The 21,633-nt window shown below is 59.6% G+C and overlaps 1 protein-coding gene across 21 annotated transcripts; it reads left to right on the top strand.

Moving 5' to 3' along the window:
* Positions 1 to 112: 112 nt before the first annotated feature.
* LOC309857654 (uncharacterized protein C1orf159) lies at positions 113 to 21,585 on the top strand. Of its 21 annotated transcripts, XR_014307827.1 has the most exons (13): positions 122 to 232; positions 10,354 to 10,584; positions 10,666 to 10,754; positions 12,980 to 13,055; positions 15,634 to 15,795; positions 16,095 to 16,160; positions 17,153 to 17,310; positions 17,640 to 17,774; positions 18,945 to 18,970; positions 19,067 to 19,097; positions 19,709 to 19,845; positions 20,433 to 20,619; positions 21,246 to 21,585. XR_014307827.1 is itself a non-coding variant. In XM_082750379.1 (11 exons), the coding sequence occupies exons 3-11, from the start codon at positions 10,683 to 10,685 to the stop codon at positions 20,452 to 20,454; spliced, it is 723 nt and encodes a 240-aa protein (XP_082606505.1). In that variant the 5' UTR covers positions 123 to 232; positions 10,354 to 10,584; positions 10,666 to 10,682; the 3' UTR covers positions 20,455 to 21,585. The 21 variants fall into 21 exon arrangements, 10 of the variants coding, with proteins under 10 accessions (XP_082606497.1, XP_082606503.1, XP_082606496.1 ...); XR_014307828.1 differs by having other exon boundaries at positions 20,433 to 21,585; XR_014307829.1 differs by lacking the exon at positions 19,709 to 19,845 and having other exon boundaries at positions 17,153 to 17,337.
* The last annotated feature ends 48 nt before the right edge of the window (positions 21,586 to 21,633 follow it).

The following is a 21,633-nucleotide window of genomic DNA, read 5'->3' as shown; positions in this document are numbered from 1 at the left end:
ACACTTCCTAGGTTGCTCCGCGCGCCTCCCATGGCCTCGCGAGAGCTCTGGGCCGGAACCCATCCGGGGAGAGGGCGTTCTCGCGGGGACTGCCGGGAGCTGTAGTTTGAAGCTGGGAGTCGCGAGGCCTGGTACCGGGGTGGAGGCAGCAGAAAGACTACAAATCCCAGGGAGCGCGGCGCGACCGCCCGGAGGGCGGGGGGTACGAAAGAGGAACGCGAAGGGCGCCCGGGTGAGTGAGGGGCCGGGGGCGGGAGCGCGGACGGCGGGGCCCGGGGGCGGGCCGGGGGCGGGCGGGGGGCGGACCGGGGGCGGGAGCAGGGGAAGGGTCGCAGGGGGGCGGCCTGGGGGGCGCGGGCGCCGGGGCCGGGCGGTCTCGGAGGCGGCGCGGGGCGCGGAGCCGGGACAAAGGCCCGCGGGGACCCGGCCCCCCTCGGGCTCCCGAACGCCCCGCAGGTGCAGTCCGCTAAGGGAGCTCGTCGGTGGCCGGACTTAGGGCCCCCTCACCCACGTCCCCGAAGTCGGGGAGCCCCAGGAGGCCGCGCCCTCGGGAGCGAGCCCAGGCGGCCGAGGGAGGCCCCGGGTGCCCGGGAAGCCGTCGCCAGGCGGGCGCTCTCCCCGGTAGCCGGGCTCTTGCCGGCCAGTGGCCGAAGCCGCCCGGCTTGCGTCGGACGGGGGCGTTCGAGGGGTGCGCTGGCGCCGCGACGCCCGGAGGAGGTGGCCCGAGTGCGCGTGGAGACCGGGGCTTCGGATACGCGGCTTCTCGGGCTCTCGCAGCGTCTCCCCCAAACTGGTTCTGAGCCGCTTCGTCGGCGAGACTCGAAGCTGCCTCACTTGGCCCCGTCGGGGTGGTTTGCTCTGCGGAGGGGCGGCCTGGGCTGCGGAACGGCCCGCCCCGATGGCTCCCACTCGCACTCCCACTCCCGGGGAAGCGCCGCTGGACAGGAGTCTCTGGTCAGCCAGAATCTTAATGGCCCCATTGTTTTTAGAAATTCCTAGCAGAAGTAAAATCTGAATGATCCGGAAAGTTGGTTTTCCTAGCACGTGCGCACCCCGACCCCCGCCCTGGCATGTTCCTCCGCAAAGCAGAGCAAACGGATGTCTTGGTGGGTGATCCCGAGCGGACTGGTCCGCAGGCAGCACCCAGGACCCCAGAGGCGCCTCCCAACCCTTCCCTTCCTCTCGTATCCAAGGTGAGCCGCAACTGGTCATGTAGCTCATCGGAGGAGGGACTGTGGTCACCGACGCCCTGGCAGTTCCGCATCCCCAAGGCCAGGATGCCCGAGTGGTTTTCCAGCATGCGGACCCCACCCCCCCACCCCCCCGGCCCAGCTCCGGGGCTGCAGACCCCTCTCAGGTGTGTGGAGCCCACGTCGAGCTGGGCACTGGGTGCCCACATGCCATTCCTGGCGTCTGCCATGCTTGTCAGCTGACTGGAATGTTCCCTTACGTCCAGGGAGGTCGCTGGCAGTGTTCACAGAGGCCCGCAGAGAGAGCGAGGGAAGCAGGCTCCCCGCTGAGCCGAGAGCCCGATGTGGGGCTCGATCCCAGGATCATGACCCGAGCCGAAGGCAGAGGCTCAACCTACTGCGCGTTTACTTTCTATCACAGCGTGAGATGGGATGTTTATTTTTTTATTTTTATTTTAAAAAATATTTAATTAATTTATTTGACAGACCAATGACAAGCAGGCAGAGAGGCAGGCAGAGAGAGGGGGGAAGCAGGCTCCCCGCTGAGCAGAGAGCCGGATGCAGGGCTCGATCCCAGGACCCTGGGACCACCACCTGAGCTGAAGGCAGATGCTTAACGACTGAGCCACCCAGGCGCCCCGAGAGGAGATGTTTAGATCCAGCAGCCAAGTTCTTTCTTTTTCCTGAGAGTCAGACTCCACGCTTGCTTCCTCTGCTTGCCGAGAGAATAACCAGCAGTAAGTTCTCTGATGGGGGAAGGTCCGGTGGGCCGGCCTCGTGCCCCCAACAGTGCTCGAGACCCAGAGCTAAGGACCCCCCCTCCCCCACCGTCCCCTACTCTGCCGTCCAGCCACGGCTGCCGAAGGCGGGGGTCGGAGCTGCGGAGAATACTTCTGTGGTCACTCAGGCGGGGCTCCTGGCTGGAGAGCTGGTGTTCGAGGTGGTCCGGTCAGCACCATGCCTTGTTTGCTGACCACGCGCAGCCCGCCCACTTCACCCGATGGGCCACGTGTTCAGAACTGCAGGGACCTGGAGGCTCTGTGTCTTCACTCAGACTAATCCTTGTAAGGAAAAGTGAGCTGCGAGACAATTTTTGTACAATTTAAATTCTCACCAATTCTTTCATTACCACGTAGACACGTTTTTACCCAATTCTCTAACGTTCGGGCTCCAATCCGATTTTTGAAATGAATGGCGTCTCTTCAGTTAGTTATTGAGGAGACGCCCGCACAGGGAGACACGTAGGCCCAGTTTGCCCAGTTTTGACAGCCGCATCCAGCTGTGTCACCTGCACACCTGTCGAGATAGAAGACGTTTCTGTCATCCGTGACGGGTCCCTCGTGGGTGGGCTGAGGGGTCGTGTCCCCCGGATCCACGCTTGGAGCCTCCCAGAGCTTTGTTGTTTGGAGGCAGCTTCGGGAGGTGGTGGCGGTTAGACGAAGTTGTGCGGGTCGCCGCGTGGTGGGATTAGTGCTTTCCTGAGAAGAGGGAGAAATGTGCTCGCAGGCCCAGGGGAGGGCGGGGGACACAGCCCGCAGGCCCCACCCGCACCGGGAAGGCCCCACACCAGCTGCGGGGTCTCTGGACTCTCCCCGCCCCCCGCACCTGGGCCTCAGCCCCTGGGTGTTGCTGGGTTGGCGCTCCTGGGACGTGCCCGGGTGCCCTTATCAGTCCTGTGAGGCAGTCGGTGGGGTTTCTGGGCGTGGCTTGTGTGACTAAGGGGTCCTTGTACACATTCTCTATGGTGTGTTTTTCTTTCTCTAGGGAAAATCCCTGCGTGGGACCCTGCCCAAAGGGGCTGCTCAACAGAGTGTCCTGGGGGCCTTAATCTGCGTTTCCTAGAGCTCAGTGGGGCTGAGCACTTTTCCACCCGCTTGTCACCATTCGTATCTCTTTTCTGAAACGTCCGATCAAGGCTTTTGTCCTTTTTAAAAAATTATCAAGTTGTAAAAGCGCTTTTTTATCTTCCAGGTAACAGCTTGTTCATACTGCAAATACAATCTCCCGGTCTTTGACTTGCTTATTCGTTTCATTAGTGGCTTATTTTACAAATACACTTAAAAATCTTGGGAGAAGTTCTAGATTGGCAGAAAAGTGGCGGAATGGCCAGTTTTCTCTCCTATCCGCATTGAGGGCAGCGCAGAGCCTTTGTGGAAGCTGAGACACAGCAGTGCTAGGACCCTGTTGTCTACACTGCCGACTTGAGATTTCACTCGGTTCCTTGGTGTCCCTGTCCAGGGCCTGCAGCGCGTTGGGTGGCCCATTACCTTCGTCCTTCCTAGGATGGGCTGGTGTCTTGGACTCTCTCGTGTTCTCACGACGGTGACAGGTTTGAGGAGGGCTGCACAGGGGTTGGGTCGAATGTCCCTCATTCTGGGTTTGTCTCTGTGTTTCGCAGTGGGTAGAGGGGGGTCGTGGGTTTGGGAGAGAACACCCTGGCTGTGAGGTGGCCCTCGTCCAGGCTGTCAGAGGGTGGCTGGCGTCTGGCGGACAGCCTGGGGGACGCTGGCCCGGCCACCTGGTCCGGGTGCTGCCTGCCGGGTGTCTGGTCCCCTCCCGTCTTCTCTGGCGGCCTCCCAGTGAGGCAGTCGCCCTGCCCGGGGTGGGAATGAGCCGAGACGCCCGCGGTGGGGTGGCGGCAGGGAGGACTTCAGGAAGGAGGCTTTCTCCGGCCCCTCTCCTTCCGCCGGCCGGGGCTCCGGGGTGTTGGTCGTGTGCTGCGGGGACGCTCCCGTGCTGGTTTCCGGCGCACGTCGTTCCGGCGGGGGCCGCGGGCGCGCCTTCTCGGTTGGTCCCGGGGGTCTTCCCTCCCGGCTGGCGCTGCCGCATGCTCCAGGTTCGTCGCGCCTGCCCCAGCCCGGAGTCCGCTCTCCAAGGGGCCCGGTTTCGTTTACTGGAGGACGGTGTGTAGGAGCCAGGATCTGGGCCCCGGGGTCCCTGCCGGTGGGCCTCCCGGCGGGCGGGGCTGTGCTGGGTGTGTGTCTGTGACCGGAGCCCGCAACATGCTTGCCTGCGACCTTCCCGTCCGAACCCGCGACCTTCCCGTCGGAACCTGGCTCCCACCCTCGCCTTCCAGTTCCTTCCTTGCCTTCTTTCTTTCTACCTGGGGGCGGGGGCGGCAGAGGGAGAGAGAGAATCCCAAGTAGGCTCCGTACCCCACACAGGGCTCGGTCCCAGGACCGAGGTCACGACCTGAGCCGACATCTGGAGTCATCTGCTGAACCAGCTGCGCCAACAAGGCACCCTCTGGCCCCCACCATCCATTTTCCTCTCTGTGCAGCCCAGCCCGGCCTCCGTGTGCACGGGAAGCCGTTTCAGAATCGTTCCCCCGTTAAGTGGCTGCCTTCGGCATGGAGCCCGCCTCAGGCTCTCTGCTCAGCGGGAAGCCTGCTTCTCCCTCTCCCTCTGCCCCTGCTTGTGTTCCCGCTCTCCCTGTGTGTCTCTGTGAAATAAATTACAAATCTTTGAAAAAACAAAACAAAAAAGAGCTGCTTTGGCTCTTCTAGGTTCTAAGCATTTTTTAAAAAAAGATTTTATTTATTTATTTGACAGAGATCACAAGCAGGCAGAGAGGCAGGCAGAGAGAAGAGGATGCAGGCTCCCCGCTGAGCAGAGAGCCTGATGCGGGGCTTGATCCCAGGACCCTAGAATCAGGACCTGAGCCGAAGGCAGAGGCTTAACCCCCTGAGCCACCTGGGAGCCCCTAAGCATTTTCTTGTAAATTTTAGTATTGGCTTGTGAAAAAAAAAGAATCAGCTTGTAAATTCCTCAAAATAAAAGGCTTCTGTAATTTTGATTGGTACTAGGTTAAATATAAGATATGTAGGGACAGCTTACATCTTAATAATATTGAATTCTCTAACCCACTGACATGGATTAATGGTTATTTTCGTTACATATAAATGGCGCATGTAATATACGCCGTAATGGCATGTCCTTCCCCTGTTAGATGTTGAATTTCAGCAGTGTTTTCTAGTTCTCAGTATCTAGGTCTTACATATCTTAAATTTATCCGCGGGAACTAGCAGTTTGTTTTTGCACACCGTTGTGAATATTTAGGTTTCATTTTCCAATTAGTTGCTGGTACGTAGAAATAACAGTTGATTTGTATATTGACTTTACATTCTTGGAACATTGCTAAGTTCACTCATCAATTACACTAGCTTTTTCCTGTAAATTTGTTAGGGTTCTCCATGTGAATAGTTGTGCCATCTGCACCGAGACAGCGTGTTGGTTTTCTCTCCTTGCTGTGTTGGCATCTACAGGACAACATTGAAGACAGATGCTAAGATTAGATACGCATGATGTCTTCAGTCTTCAGGGGGAAATGTCCTGTATTTCATTGTTAGTATGATGTTAGCTACAGGTTTTTTATAGATGTCTTTTATCAGGTTTGGTGTATTTCCTTCTAGTTTTAGTTTGCTGAGAGGTTTTTTGTTTTTTGTTTTGCTGAGGGTTTTTAACATTAACTTTCTTCAGAGGAGTTTAATCAAGTCTAGTCTCAACATAATGTTGGTCGTGCACTGGGTCCCATCCAGAGTGACTGATCCTCGAGCAGCCGCAGCAAGAGGAGTCGCTCGAAGGGAAAGGACAATCAGTAGATGCTAATTACGTTGTGACCCAGCTGCTGGATGATCACACCAACACTTTCCCCCCAATTTTTACTTACAGTCTAGTTGGTCAGCACAGTACTGGTTTCAGGAGTAGAATCTGGCGGCTCCTCACTTGCACAGAACACCCAGTGCTCACCGCGGTGCCCTCCCGAGTGCCCCTCCCCCGCCTAGCCCATCCCCCACCTCCCTTCATCGGGCCTCGGTTCGTTCTGTCTCTCAGAGTCTCTTACGGTGTGTTTCCCTCGGTTTCCCGCTCTCCCATATGATTCCGCGTTTTGTTTCTTGAGTTCACGCGAGTGAAATAATTTGGTATTCATCTTCTCCCCGACTGACTTACTGTGCTCCGCGGAGCATGATCAGCTCCGTGTCCTTGCAGACGGCAAGATTCCCTTGTCTTCGGTGGCCGAGTCCTGTCCTGTCGAACACACACCACATCTGCTCTGTCGTTCATCAGTCGCGTTTGGGCGCTGCTCACAGACTGCTGTTCGCGACGCTACTAGAAATATCGGTGCCTGTGGCCTTCGGATCTGCATTTGTGTATCTGTAAGTGAAGAGTCGTGCAGTTGCTGGGTCATAGGGCGATTCTGTTTTTAACTCTTGATTTATTTATTTATTCATGGGGTGAGGGGCAGAGGGAGAAAGAGAATCTCAAGCAGACACCACCACCCCCCAACCCCGCTCCGAACCTGAAGCCCAACACGGGGCTTGAGCCCAGGACCCTGAGATCATGACCCGAGCTGAAGGCAGAGGCTTAACCCACTGAGCCACCAGGTGTCCCTATTTTTAACTTTTTCAGGACCCTCCACACTGTTTCCCAGAGTGGCTGCGCCAGCTTGGGTTCCCACCAACAATGCATGTGGCTCCTCTTTCTCCACAGCCTCGCCAAGGCCTGTTGTTTCTTGTGTTGTTGATTTCGGCTGTTCTTGACTGGTGTAAGGGGGCATCTCACTGTGGTTTTGATTTATATTTCCCTGATGATGAGTGATGTTGAGCATCTTTTCTTGTGTCTTTAATCGTCTGGATGTCTTCTTTGGAAAAATGTGTATTCATGTCTTCTGCCCATTTATTTTTCTTTTCTTTTTTTTTTTTTAAAGATTTTATTTATTTATTTGACAGAGAGCGAGATCACAAGGAGACAGAAAGGCAGGCAGAGAGGGAGGGGGAAGCAGGCTCCCCGCCGAGCACAGAGCTCGATGCGGGGCTCGATCCCAGGACCCTGAGATCACAACCCGAGCTGACGGCAGAGGCTCAATCCACTGAGCCACTCAGGAGCCCCTTCTGCCCATTTCTTAACTGGATTATTTGTTTTGGGGATGTTGAGCTTGATAAGTTCCTTACAGATTTTGGACAAACACTTTATTTTTTAAAGATTATGTATTTACTTACTTGACAGGGAGAGAGCAGCAGCAGAGGGAGAAGCACTCTCCCACCAAGCGGGGAGCCCATCTGGGGCTCAATTCCAGGGCCCTGGGATCATGACCTGAGCCAGAGGCAGATGCTTAACAGCTGAGCCACCCAGGCGCCCCTCAAACAAACACTTTAAAGCAGGTTTAATAACTATATTCAGTGAGGTAAAGGATACACTCATCTTGAACAAAAATATAGGAAATCTCTGTAAGGAAATAGGATATGTACACACACACACACACACACACACACACACCTTTAATGAGCCAGATGGAAATTTAAGAACTGAAAAATAGAGCGTCTGAAATGAAAACTTTACTGAACGGTCATAGCAGAATGGGAGTGACAGGAAATGGTTGGCGACGTCAGAGATCGCTGGAAATCATCTCGTCTGAAGGAAAAAGGGGGCTTGATGAGGGGAAGTGTCTAGCCCATGGGTAGCTACAGAAGGAGAGACGCACAGTGGGGCAGAAGACCTACGTTAAGGAACATGACTAAAACCTTTCCAGACGTGGTGAAAGACATCCAGGAGAACTAGAATAAAGTCACACTTAGACACATCATTTTCAGATTATTGAAAATTTAAGATTAACTTTGAAAATCTTGAAAGCAGAGAAAAGCAACAGATCACGTACAGTATAGCATTGTAAAGACTGAATCAGGGGCCACAGAGGCAGGAGGTGAGAGGCACCGCACCTAAAATATTAGAAGAATTCTATACCCTCCAAGAGTGAATGCTAAATAGAAGTATTTTCGGAGGAAGGGCAACTGATGAAATTTGTTGCTGTCAAGCGTGCACTGCTAAAAATGCTGAAGAAGTTTTTGTAGCCTGAAGGTCAGCAGCAGAGAGACTCGGATCTCATGAATGAGGGTGGGCATCAGGCACAGTAAATGTTTGGGGGGACGTGTTTTCTTTTAAGTGTGTGCGTCTTAAAAAATTCAGACATTTCTCGTGTATGGAATGTATGCCGATGTAGCAGGCAGGACAGTTGTGGCCCCGAGAGCGGTGAAGGGCACGAGAGCCTGTGGGGTTTCAAGGCTTCTGCGCTTAGAGGCAGCCGTGCCGCACTGTCCGTCGGTGGGGGAGAGGGTGCATGGGGCAGGCCCTAGAGCAGCAGCTCTAAAAGTACGCAAAGGAACACAACCAAAGAGCCGGAAGATACACCGAAGGGAGTTCTCGAAGTTCTCCCCGTGGGAGACGGGGCAGCAGCTTCGAAAGGTAAAACAACACTTGCCTTGACGCCGCCGTTCTAGTCCTGAGTATCTCCCAAGAGAAATGAAGACAATGTCCGCACAGAGACACATACAGAATTGTCCACAGAGCTTCCCTCATGGCCTCTGCAGTCCAGAAACAGTCCCGGCGTCCGTCAGCAGGTGGGGGGCGAAGGCCACGCTGTCACGGTCACCAGAGTCACCGCTCAGCCGTGAGGGGAGCTGACTCTGAAGACGACTGGCTCGGTGCCGGGCGCAGAAGCGGGCACGCCGTGTGGCTCGTTGGCATCGGTTCGAGACCGCGCAAGCTGGTCTGCAGGGGCGGAGGCCGGCCCGTGGATGCGTGAAGCCAGGTTGGAGGGCGGGGCGGCAGAGGGGCTCGGGCTCTCCTCGCAGTGGCCGGGACATTCCGCACCATGTGTCTGAGCTCGCCGGTGGTGTGCTTTAGATGGCCGTGGCCGGCTTGGGGCAGTTTACACCCAGGAACATCGACTAACTGGCAGATGAAAGCGTTGAGTAAAATCTGGGACTTCTGAGGGCGCCAGGGCCGGGGGTGGGGGGGGGGGAGTTCAATGCGTTAAGTGTCTGCCTTCAGCTCCAGTTATGACCTCAGGGTCCTGGGATCCAGCCTCAGGTTGGGCTCCGAGCTCAGCAGGGAGTCTCCCCACCTCCCTCAGCCCCTCCCCACTGCTTGTGCTCATACTCTCTCCCTCTCTCTCCCTCCGCCTCAAATAAAATCTTTAAAAAAATAAATCTTGGACTTATGATTTCCTGAATTGAAAGGGTGTTTTATGACTTAGTATGACCCTGGAGATGCCTCTTACCACTGAGTGAACTGAAGGGTCCATGACTGTTAGGGTTTCCACGAGGCAGGGAGAGCTGGTCTCTGCGGAGCACACGTGAAACACAAAAAGGAAGAGATTTGATCCCAGCCTGGGGTGAGGGTCTGTGCGTCTGTGACGTCCGCAGTTGTTGCCCGGGAGAAGGGAAGGTGCATTCTGAATGGGAAGGCGTGAGGAGCCGCCGGGGAGGGGCTCTTAGCAAGGCCTGATAGGTCGCTCCTGCTTCTGCAGGGCTAGGACAGAACCGCGGCCCCTGCCCCAATATGGCGGTCACGCATGTGTCACCTTCCCCATGCCCAGAATCCTGAGGCCCGCAGTGCAAGGAGGCTGTCGGACACCTGTGGCGCAGGGGCTCTTGCCCAGGGCCCCCCAGGCTGGAACTCCCCCGCCGCCTGGTCCTGCGGGCCCTGAGGCCGATGAGGGAGGGGCTTCTCGCTCCCTGGCCCACCGTGTGTTCCTTGCTGACCCACTTGCTGCCGTGGAAGCTTCGTCTCCAGGAACCTGAACGGGTGCCCTGAGTCACAGCTCTTTTTGTCGAGTAAGAAGTCTTTTTAGAGGTGGCTTTCATACGTCCAAATCTTAGCCGGCTGTGTCGCTGAGGGATTAGGATTACGGTCACGGTGTTGCAGGCCAGCAGGCATTTGTCGAAAACTTCATTTACCGCAGGGTCTGTGCAGATTAGTTTTCTCTGGCCGCATTAGGAATGTGACAGCTTCAGTCCCAGACCACACAGGCTGCGGGGCTGGAGTTGGCTGGTGTCGCGAGACGCGCCTGGAGTGCGTGGGCTCATCTGCGCTCCCTCGGCCTCACTCCAGAGCCGTCCTCAGTCGCGGCTCCAGACGGCGCTTCCATCACCCAAGATGACATCGCGCCTGCCGTTTCCAGGACAAGGGCAGGGCGAGCAGTAGCAAATGATGAGGCCGAGGCGCCCTGATGGGCCTGTGTTGGCCCCGGGGCTGTCTCATGGCCGAGGCGCTCTGCCTCTTGGTGAGATGCTTGAATGGGCGTTTCCCTAGGACAGAGCGAGATGACAGGTGGACAAGTCCTCCGAGCTCCGGCGTAGAACGCCCGTCTGCTTCGTCCTTTTAGGAGGCAGTGAATGGCTGAGAGCTTTGGAGTGAGTCCATCCAGATCCAGAGGGGTTGAGGACAGCGCCTGCAGCCCTCAGCTCTGGGGCCTCCTTCCAGTAAGTCGGACGAGCCTACCAACAACGGGCCTCACCGTCTACCGTGATTCGCAGGCCTAGGACCAGGGGTCTGCGGCTTCTTAGCGATCCCGCCCCGCCTCTGGATGTCTGCAGCTCCCATCTCGGAGGGCCAGGTAAGGGTCCTGCTTCTTGGCCCCCGCCTGGTGCCCCGGGAGGAGGCACCCGCATCTGCACGGTGCCCCCGTCTCTTGCAGACCCGGTGTTCTGGAACATGGCACTCCAGCGCGCCGTTCTCCTGGCGGGCCTCCTGGTGGAAGTTGCCAGCAAATCCTCGGAAAGTGCGGTAGGTGTCCCGTCACCCAGGGGCGTGAGTGCCGGGAAGTGACGTCGGAGTCCTTTCTGGAGGCAGTGTGCCCTGCACCCAGAGGGGCCTCACCCTTCAACCTTTGGGGGTCACTGTTGCCCTGGCTCTGGGGACAGTTGACTGTGGCCACTCTCGGGGTCAGAGAAGCCCATGCCTCCTGGAGAGCAGCAAACACATGTTCCCCACCTGCTGCCCACTCTGTTCTGCTCCAGAACCTTCTTGTTCTCTTTGTCAAATGGACCCTGTTGCTGGAGCTGGAAAAGGGCCCCAGGCACTGAATGCAGCCTGCAAGCTGCCTGCCCAGCTCGGGGTCGGGGGAGACTGTGTGCTCTGGGCAAGTGGCAGCATCAGGCAAGGTCTGCCCAGGCCTCTTGCGGCCAGGTGTCCTTGCTCTCCTGGGCCGGTGACATGGGTATGCTACGCCCGGCCGCGGCCGCGTCCACCCAGCCACACATCATCCAGGCCTTCCAGAGGATGGGGACTTCCAGCCACTCTGCCTCTGCCAGGGGTGGGGCAGTGGGATGGCCGGAGTGTCCCTCGTGGGCTTGACCTCAGCCATGAACTGGCCTCGGACCTCTCCTGTGGTGGTGTGGATACTCCACACCATTCCTTAGACACCCCTCACTGCTCCCTGTGTTCGTCGTAAGAAACAAAAGTTCAGCTGTGATAGATACACACTGAGCCAAGCTTCTACCGGGAACCCCTCAAGTCTGGTTCTGTAAACGCCAGAGCTCGACACGTCTGTTCCCCACTTGGAGCCTCCTTGGTACACGCAGCAGGCGTGAGTTCCTGCCCTGGTCTGAGCACTTCCTCTTTGGGGACCCCCCTGGGAACCCCTGCTGGAGGGCAGCTCCAGGGGGCGGAGAATAGGACGACCAGGACCTGTGGGGTGACTCCTTTCTGGGCAGCAAAGGGCAGACTTGCCTTACCAGGGAGGCCATAGGTACATGGGTTTATCTTCATATTTTATTACAGTGTAGAAAAACATATGTTTCCTTTTCCTGAGAAGGAGCCCACATGTGGAGCTGGAGTGTGGGGTTTAGCACCTCTAATTGTTTAATTTTCAAAGCTGCCATTTGGCAAGTGGTGGGGAACACGCAGGCACACCTTGTTCTGTCGCACTTTGCAGACGGTACGCGACGGTACGCTTTTTACAGACGGAGGGTCTGGGGCCGTCTGCTGTTGCGCACCCCGTGGGTGCCCTGTTTCTGCTGCAGGTGCTCACAGCAGGTGGCACAGCAGGGCTCACAGCAGGTGCTCACAGCAGGTGGCACAGCAGGGCTCACAGCAGGGGGCACAGCATGCCTCGTGCCGCGTGTGGGGAACCCTTGCAGCGGTTCAGGCTTCTTCATGACTGTCCTGTTGTTAGGGTGGCCTGTGATCAGTGATTATGACCTGCTGAAATCTCGGTGATGGTCAGCATTTTGTAGCAGTGAAGTATTTTAAGTTAAGCCGTGTACCTTGTGTTCTAGACACAATGCAGTTGCGCACTTCAGAGACTACAGTGTAGTATAAATGTAACTTACATACACTAGAAAACAAAAAACTCACTTGATTCACTTTATTGTTTTCTGGAAGGAATCCACGGTGTCACAGAGGTTTGCCTATAAATAATGTTTTGGGTTGAAGTGCCCCACCTTCTACCCACTTGTGGTCCATGGGGCTGAGTGGCGGTAGCTGTGCCCCAGACCCCAGAGACCTGCCTGCAGGAAGGGCCATAGTCCCCAGCACGTCCTAGGCGAGGCCTGAGTGGTCAGCCAGGTAGACAGTGGAGGACACTGCCTGCAGAGACCAGAGCATACCCACAGTCCAGGCAGTATCCTTAGGACTACTCCCTGCCCCACCAGGCTGCCCCAGCCCGGGGCTCTGCTCGGCCTCACTGAGTGGGCCCGCAAGGGACCCCCTTCCTGGCTTCTGGGAATCTGATGCTTAGGAACATGCTTGTTTATTCCGTCGTCAGACACTCACTGGGGACCTGAAGTCCTGTCCCAGGAAGTGTCCATGTGGGGTGGCTACATGTGCTCCCCTCGCTCTGGCTAACAAGGGATGGTCACCCAATTCAGAATTTAGAAGAGGCCAGAGCTGTGGGCACTGGACCCGGCTCATGCGGTAACCTCTCTGGGTGCTGCTTTCAGCCTGGCCTACTTGTCTGCCCCGAGCCCCCAGCCGTGGGGGCTGGGAGCTCACCGCCCTCTCCCCTCTAGGGCCAGCAGCCTGAGTGTTGTGTGGACGTGCCGGATGTCAACTCCACCTGTGGGGGCACAAACCTGTGTGGTCCAGGTAAGCTGCTTTGCACCAGCCGACCTTGACTGGCCTTGGTGACAAGGCCAGTGCTCGCACGAATGCTGTGGAGGTCCCCTTGGCTGGTGTGAGCAGGCGGGCACACAGTCCCCTCAGGAAGGACCCTGGAGGTGCCCGGGATGTAGGCAAAGGGCCAGGAGCGTGGGCAGAAGCAGCGGGAAAGTGACAGGACCCCCGCCGAGCCTCCTTCCCGGCTGGCTCTTGGTCTCTGGTGGGGAGTGTGTTTCCTCCTATGGCATGGGCGACCTCCACGTGGGGTCTCTGTCTCCTCCTCGGGGAAAGGAAGGGAGGCCAGGGCCCCTCTTGCTCCTCCTTCTCTTAAGTATCTTCAGCTGGAAATATTTCTTGTGTGCAAGAGGCATATTGTGGTTTCCCTCAGTCCTCCACTGGAAACTTTATTCTCAGAACGTTTCACATATAAAAAGCCAAGCTGGGGCGCCTGGGTGGCTCAGTTGTTAAGCATCTGCTTTCGGCTCAGGTCATGATCCCAGGGTCCTGGGATGGAGCCCTGCATCGGGCTCTCTGCTCGGCGGGAGGCCTGCTTCTCCCTCTCCCACCCCCCCCTGCTTGTGTTCCTTCTCTCGCTGTGTCTCTCTGTCAAATAAATAAAATCTTTTAAAAAACCCGAAAAAGCCAAACTGCTGAGAGAGTTGGATTGAAGTTTGGAAGTTGTGAGATAAGCGACCAGCAAAGGGGGAGAAAAGGTGTCGATGGAACCAGAAGAAAAGCCCGGGTGTGAGCCCACCGTCCCGCGCCTCGCCAGAGGGGCCTCTCGTCCCGCCGGCGGTCAGTCCCGCGCAGTGTCAGGAACCCGCGGGCAGGCGGCCTCCCCGAGCAAGGCCAGCAGGCGGGTGTTGAGTAAGAGGCATTTCTAGGGAAACAAAAGAAAAATGGTGGTGGTTGGAGCCAACTTGAAGTCTAGTGTTCCTGCAGGGCAGTCGGCTAAGTGTGCGCTAGACGTCGGCGTCGAGGCCGATCGGGGAGCGAGGACGCAGAGGCAGGGTCTGACGAGTTCGGGCTCGCACCGGTGTCCCCGCGGAGGCCGTGGGGCTGCACGTGGACTTTCTCGGGCTGCAGGGGAGGCACCGAGGGGATTTCTCCGGAGTGCGCGTCCTCATGTCCGGCCGCAGCCTGCAGGCGCTGGGAAGAGGGCACTTTCAGTTCGCACTGATGCCGCGTCAGGAGGGCGGGAGGAAAGGGAAGTGGTCGTTTAGAGAGTCGTGGACGGTCACAGCGAGACGCGGATTTGCTCGTGAGCGAGGCTGGCCTCCGCCGCGCGGCCGCGTATGCGCAGCCAGGACGGCGACTGGCCACTTGGGCGCTCCGAGTCCGCCTCGCTGGGCCTCTCCACAGGAGGTCCTAGATTGGACGCCTGAGGCCGGGAAGCCAAGCCAAGGACTGGCCATCAGACCTCACCTGCAATACCTCTGGATTCTGGCGAATTCCTCTCTTCTCAAGGTCCCGATAGCCTCAGTTTCCTGGACTTGCCTGGAGGTGACCTGGTTCACCTGTGAGGCTGAAAAGCCAGTAAGCCCGGAATTAGTAGTTTTTCAAAGGGGCTTCTTGGCTTCATAACGAGCTCCTTAGTCTTTCTGGTCACCGGTGCTGGCTCTCTAGCTGTCCCTTGTCCCTGCACACAACAGCCCAGCCCGGGGCCTCTAGGAGGTCGGCAGCCCTGGGCAGCTTTGCCCAGTTACCACCCCCGCACCCCACCGTTCCCAGGTCTCTGGTGCCCACAGCACCACAGGCCCTGCTGTGGTCAGTCTTCGGCCCTGCCATCCACTGGTGTCCCTGCAGAAAGGCCTTCATCTCACAGTGACACACTGTGTGTGGATTAAACATCAGTAAAATTCACCATGAAGGATGTGTGGCCTGTAGGTTGTCTCTGGACGCTGCCGCAGGCGCAGCTCTAGGGTCCAGGTCCAGCTCAGTGCCCGCACCCAGTGCTGATCGAGCTTGTGTCTGCCCAGCCATTGGGCTCAACGTGGGAGATGTGAAGGAAAAATCAAGGCGTAAGACACAATTCCTGTCCTTAAGGGGTGCCCTGACTGGTCAGCAAAACGGATGGTCTGCAAACCGCTGGCCAGTGGGAGCCGGGCTGCTCCCAGCGCCAGGGGAGGCTGAGCTGCTTGTGGTGGCATCTGTCTGGGACCTCCCCAGGGATGGGGGCAACAGAGGGGCAAGGGTCACACCTGGACTGGAGACAGCACCACCGAGGGGTGTGGGCCTGGTCCCCTACGGCACCTGTAGAGGCAGGGGAGGGCCCAGTGGCCGGGCTGCCGCAGCCCTCTCCAGAGCACAAGGCCGTGCACAGCACCTGTCTTGGGTTTCGGGCCGTCCAGGTATTTTACAAGACGTGTGGGAAAGGAGCCCGCGGGAGCCCTCGGGACAGAGCGCTCTGCGGCTGCTGTCCGGTGCGTCCTTCTCGGAAACAATGTGCCATTCCACCCAGACTTCCGGAACGCGCTAGTGAGCATTCTTGAAGGAAATCTGTTTCACAATCTCAGACTGCGGACAACCCCCACAGGCAGGGCCTGACGCACTGTCGCTTTCACAGGCTGCTACAGGCACCAGAACGAGGACGGCAGTGTCCGCTGCGTCCGCTGCGGGAACGGCACCCACAGCTCTGAGTGCGGGGGCCGCCCCCTGGCTCCCCCCACCGGGCCCACCTGGCCTACTTCCCACCGAGGGGCTGCGTCTCCAAGTTCTGGAGGAACAGGTGGGACTGGCCCTTCCTGTCCCTGCAGCCACAGGTGGCCCACTTTCCCTGGACCACCGTCCATTGAGGAGACCCCCCCCCGACCCGGTCCCCTCTCTCCCCAAGTCCTCTTGTCCGGGCAGGACAGCCGTGGGGTGAGGGCTGCTCTGTCCCCACGGCCTCCTCCCTCTCTGGTTTCCGGCCCATGATTCCCCATTGCGCGGTGTCTCTGGCTCCCTGGGAATCTTCAGCAGTGTCCCCGTGCGTGGTCTGGACCTGCCCCGGGGACCAGCTGCACTGATGGCTCTGCTCCCCCACAGTCGCTGGCTGGGGCGCCCAGTTCCCGGTGAACCTGAGCACAGGGACGCCCGGGCAGCCAAATCTCGGTAAGTGTCTGGCTTGCCCGGGGAGGGCAGGGCCTCTGCCCAGGTCCTGGTGGAGGAGGGGGTCGCCATCTGCTATTCCCAGTGCACGTGACCACTTACGCTGGCCTCAGCAGGGCCACCACCACGGCCAAGATCATACTGCAGCCCAGGCAGGAGATCTATGGACAGGGGACCCGCCTGACCACAGAGCAAGGCTGGTGGAGTCGGCAGCCCTCGGGGCTGGGGTCACTGGGCACAGGCAGGAGGCCCTCACACATGCCCCTGAGCAAGTCTAGTGAGTGGAAACCCTGAGCTGCGCACCTCACCCTTTGCCCCAGGCCCGGCCCCCCCAGCACCCCAGTCCGTGGGAGCTTAGGACACTCAGTTGTCTGGAGATGGGAGGGTGCCCTGAGGCCCCCTCCCCCCATCTCCTGAGGCTCCCCTGAGGGTATCGGGCTCAGACTGCAAACACCGCATGCCGGGTGAGAGCGCCCACCACAGCCTGGGCCTCATGGGGAGGACACAGTGCCCACCTCCTGCTCGCTCTGTCCTCAGCTCGCATCCCGGCCTGTCTGATGTGTGGCCCCCCAGCCGCGGAGGCTCGGCCGTGTTGCAGGGGCCACAGCAGTCAGGGAGCAGGTGACCAGGTCGTAATGGGGGGTGTGTGTCCCCCAGTCACGGCGCCTTCAGCGGAGGGCATGCATGTTGGACCTGGACTGAGGGCTCCGGCTTTCTGCACAGGTTTCAGGACCAGACGCAAGTGGCCTTGCGCTGACCTAGACCACCAAGGCCACCTCCAGGGCAGCCGAGTTTTAGGGTGGGGTCGGCGCAGATGGCCCCGACCTTCAGTAACACCGTGCTGGGTCTGGCAGTAGGGGCACCAGTGGAGGAAGGCTGCCAAGTCTGGTTCCAGAGCCCGTTTCCAGGGCAGCAAATTCGGGGCAGGACTCACGCCCCCTAGACTTCAACATAGCAGTGGCTGCACCTCATGCCTATGTCTCAGGGCCGGAAAGCTGCCTCTCCACAGGTATCTAAGAGCACTTGCCCCGCAGTTACCATCCAGAGCCCCCAGCTGTGGGCCCGCCAGCCCATCCTGACCCCGTGTTGTGAAGAGGGGCAGGCATCATGGCACCAGGAAGGCCATCTAGGGACAAGGAACGAGCTGCAAGAGGCAAGAGTGTAGTGGGAGCCCCTGCCTGTGAGTGGAAGGCCTTGACCTGGCGTGCCGGGGATGTGGGGCCCCGTGGTCTGTGCCGAGGGAGATGGGGACCCCAGGGCCTGGCACCCTAACCCCTCAGCACCCCACCTCCCTGTGACAAGCCTGAGGCCTAGGGAGCCTGAGCCCCTCAGACCCCACAGCCAGGCGTCTGGGCCTGCAAGGGACCCGAGTCCTGGGTGCGGAACCTGTGAGGGCACAGGCGTGTTCCGGGAACGGGGGTCTGGGGAGGCCCTCTGAGGCCCACCCAGGCTTGCCCAGGCAGCCACTCACTTTGCTCGCAGGGAGCCCTCAGGTGGCGGCCTCCCTCTTCCTGGGGACACTGTTCTTCAGCTCCGGCCTCATCCTGTCTGTGGCCGGCTTCTTCTACCTGAAGCGCACCAGCAAACTCCCCAAGGTGTTCTACGGAAGAAGCAAAGGTACGCGGGACGGTGCCAGAAGGATGCTGGGCAGTGCGCCCTGTGGGGCCCCGGGGCCTGCCTAGGGGGCACAGAGAAGCGGGGGCTGGGGCCGGGGCGCCAAACCCGCTGTCCAGCCGGAGACTCCTCACAAAACAGGAAGGGACCAGCTTGTTCCGTGGTCCTTGTGTCTGAGTAAGAGGGGTGGCCTGGCTTAGGGAGGCTCCCGTGTGGACCCCGTGCACTCTCGGCGAAGGTGTTGGCGTGACTGCACTGGGGGCCGTCACGGCGAGGCTGCTGAGCGGGCTGAGGCAGACGACGTCTTGGCGCCACCTGCCTGCTGCTTCCCCAGCCAGCCCACCCCGGGAGTGGGGGACCCTGGGGTTCCTGCCACCCTAGCTGGCTCTGGGCATGGATGCTGGACCTGCCTCCCTCTGGAAGAGGTGGGCGTCACTCCTGATGTGCCCTCGGGGTGCCAGGCAGGTGGTCCGGCCTCCAGCGTGGACTCTTCCATAGACAGTGCTAGTGGCTGAGAAGCCAGAGCCTCCTCGTCTGGCCTCTGGGAGACCCCGTACGCCCACCCAGCACTGGGTGTCCCCTGGGGCCTTGTAGCGCCCTGGGCCTGACCCAGGCCGGTTGGGACGGGTCCTCCTGGGTCAGCCCAGGGCGGCTGCTGCAGGGGAGTGGCCATGGGGGTCCTGGTGTGCCAGCGTGGTGGCTGCGGTCGACCCGCTTGGGGCCTTTTCTACTGAACACCCCCAGAGCTGGGCTTGGTCGGCCTAGGTGGCCACCAAGAGCACAGGGACGCACAGCAACCTCCCCAGTGGAGGGGAGAGGAGGGCCCTGCGGGGGTCTCTGCGGCACGGCCCCTGCCTTGGGCCTCCGCTGGGGCTGAAGGCGTCCTCGTGCCTGTGTTCCTGGTGGTGCCGGAGACCAGCAGCAGTGTGCCTTCTGAGGGCCGGCTGGTCGCTCTGCCACGGGGCCCGGAAGGTCGGCTCTCCCTGGGGTGCTTGGGGGTCCCCACCCCAAGAGCAGATGGGCAGTGTGGCTGGACAGCCCCGGGTCCTGCCGGGCGCTCGTGCGGAGGAGGGACTTGGGCCGAGCCTGGAGTGGGGAAAGAGCCTCTGCAGGTCCCGTGGGCCCCCCCGGCATGGGACCCCGGCCCCAGATGACCCCCGTGTTTGCCTGCAGCCCCTGCCCTGCAGCCTGGCGAAGCTGTAAGTAACCTGGAAGGACGGGCCAAGCGCCCCGTGCCGCGGGCCCCGGGCTGGGGGCCGCCCGCTCTTCTCACTCTGCCTTTTCTCCTTTGCAAGGCCGCCATGATCCCTCCGCCGCACCCCTCAGGTATGTCAGCCCTCATGGCAGGGGGGAGACTTCCAAGTTCTCCTGCCCTTGGGGTCGGCTACTCTCCAGGGACGCTGCAGGGCTGGGTTCTACGGGCGCCTGGCCCTGCAGCTCTCAGGACATGGGCCGGGTCCCCCCCAGCCAACCACAACTGTCCTACCTTTCCCTTAGCTTCCTTTTGATTCCTGACATTTTATTCCTGACATGTTGAGTCTGTTGGGAGAGAATGAGAACCCCCAGCACAGGGTCTGAGGCCACCCCGCAGCCTGCGCGTGGCCCTCCCCAGGTCCCAGCTCTGCCTGGGCGGTCCCTCCAGAGTGGCTGGTACTTCAGATGACTGGGTCAGACGTGCCCCACCTCAGATGGTTCCAGGAGTAGACGCACCTGTCAGCCCTGTTCCAGACGGCCCCGTGAGCACAGAGAGGTTAGGGGACTGGCCCGTGGTCGCCAGCTACAGGCCATGGAGCAGGAGTCTCCTGGCCTCCACGGTCTGTGCTGTTGCTGCTGTGCGCAAGTCTAGAGTGGGGACAGTCTAGATGATGTCCCTCTTCTTTGGGGACAAGGCTAGATCTGCTCTGTTCTAGAGAATACTTGTCTCTGATTTCTCTAAGACAGTACCATCTAGAAGCATCTCGAATTTCCCTGGGTCAGTCCCCCAGGGCCCCCGTAACGACAATCACAGGCCCGGGCTTGAAGCGACAGAAACGTCCTCTCTCTCAGTCCAGGAGGCCAGAAGGCAGAAGCCCAGGTGGGGGCTGGGGGGGCACTCCCTCCCGAGTCTCCAGGGGAGGGAACCTCCCGCCTCTCGCGGCCCCCAGTGGCTCTAGGCGTCCCTGGGCTGGTGACCACTTGGCCCTGTCCTCACGGGGCTTCTCGCGGTCTCCTCTCTCTGCTCCCTCACGGGAGGACGCTGGTCGCTGGATTTAGGGCCCCCCCAGATAATCCAGGAGGATCTCATCTCAAGATCCTTAATCAATCTCCAAGTAAGGTCGCACCTGCAGCTTCTGCGGCTTCGGACATGGCTTCATTTGGGGGCCACCCTGCGTGACTCACGGGACGCATTGCCTCTGTGTCTTGTGAGAGCAAGGCCCTCAAGCCCAAGCCTCAGGCCGAGGTGCTTGGGTGCAGGTCACTGGTGTCTGCGATGAGTGAGGCCTTCATCAGACGCTTTTCGAAGCAGCAGCAACTCTGCTCACGGCCTGGGGCTCAGTGGGACCTCCTCCTCTCGACAGCTCCACACTCCGCCCCTAGGAGCTCTAGGGAGGGCCAGTACCCGGGCCCATCCTTCCTGTCCCGGCCCCACTCTGACCCTGCCTGTCTCTGACCCTGTTTCAGTGCGGAAGCCGCGTTATGTTAGGCGCGAGCGGCCTTTGGACGGGGACCCAGGCTCCACGGCCGTCTCCTCGGTGGAGGCCCGGGTCAGCAATGTCTGACCCGGGGACCCACCCACAGCTCTGCACACCGCCTTGGAGAGAAGCCGGCACCCGAAGGGCAGGTGCTGCCTGGCGAGGCCTCGGGACAGGTCTGGACACAGCCCCTGACTCAGAGTGGCTGCCTCCTGGCCGCAGATGTGGCCACAAGTGCTTCCGCCCGCCCCGGCTGCTCCATGAAATGGCCTGGGAGCCTCGTCCTTGAAGCGGGCTCGGGGGTCTGGGTCCCTCGGGAGAGACCGCTCCCAGCGGCCAAAGCCTGTGAGGCCTGCTGGGCTGCTCCATGCCTGGGAAAGCTGGGGGCTCGGCCCTTCGGCCTTCCCAAGCCCACCATGGGCAGACATCCCCGCACCACCAGGCCGGTTGGCCTCCTGGCAACCCCTCTGGGTTGGCGTCCAGGCATGGGGAGGTGTGATTTGAGCACTGGCCCCTCCAAGGCTGAGGCGCCCACTGGGCTGTCCTATAGCCAAGGCCCCACCCCCCCGACCCCCAAGCCCAAGACCACCACACGCTTCTGGGAGCTGCAGAGGCGAGGGTCCTGGTTTCTTACTGGCTTGTGTCAGTTTTGAGCAGAAAAGGCCGAGAGACTGCTTTCCTCCTCTGTCTGCGGCCCATGATCCGCTCTCCGTGCTGGGCCCAGGAACGGGCTCTGGCCTGAGCTGCTGGAGATCAAGGCCATGTCCACCCAGGGTGACATTCACCTGTGACTTCTGCCTAGGTAGCCTGGTCTCAAAGGACCTATGGAGGGCCATGCTGGCCAGTGGTCCTGCCCCAACTGCCCCAGGCCTGGAGACGCATTTCTGGCCCCGGCTGGTTACACACAGACAGGGGTCCCCAAGAGAAAGGAGCGTTTGTGGCCATCTCTCACACACTGGGCTCGGCACTGATCTTGCTGCGTCCTCATTCGGGACTGATCTCTGTCCTTCGGCGCCTGGGCCTGCGCGCTCAGCTCCTGTGTCCCTTCCGCACCGTGACGCCTGTCCCAAGCGTTTCCTTGAACCACTGGTCCAGCGGCTGAGAGTCAGAGTCAATAAACTAATCAGGGCTTTCTTCCCCCATCCTCCCTGCTCCCGAGTTCGTCTGCTCAGCAGGCAGGAAGCCCCCAC

This window comes from Mustela nivalis (assembly GCF_964662115.1).
Source record: "Mustela nivalis genome assembly, contig: HAP1_SCAFFOLD_1032, whole genome shotgun sequence".
Classification (NCBI taxonomy): domain Eukaryota; kingdom Metazoa; phylum Chordata; class Mammalia; order Carnivora; family Mustelidae; genus Mustela; species Mustela nivalis.
Note: the sequence above shows the minus strand (reverse complement) of the source record. Positions and strands in the feature narration are given on the sequence as shown.

Coding starts and splice junctions, on each gene's coding strand:
- LOC309857654 (XM_082750370.1), top strand. CDS start 10,683: ATGGCACTCCAGCGCGCCGTTCTCCTGGCGGGCCTCCTGGTGGAAGTT. Junction 10,755..12,979: donor GCAAATCCTCGGAAAGTGCG/GTAGGTGTCCCG, acceptor TCTCCCCTCTAG/GGCCAGCAGCCTGAGTGTTG. Junction 17,775..18,944: donor GTTCTACGGAAGAAGCAAAG/GTACGCGGGACG, acceptor GTTTGCCTGCAG/CCCCTGCCCTGCAGCCTGGC.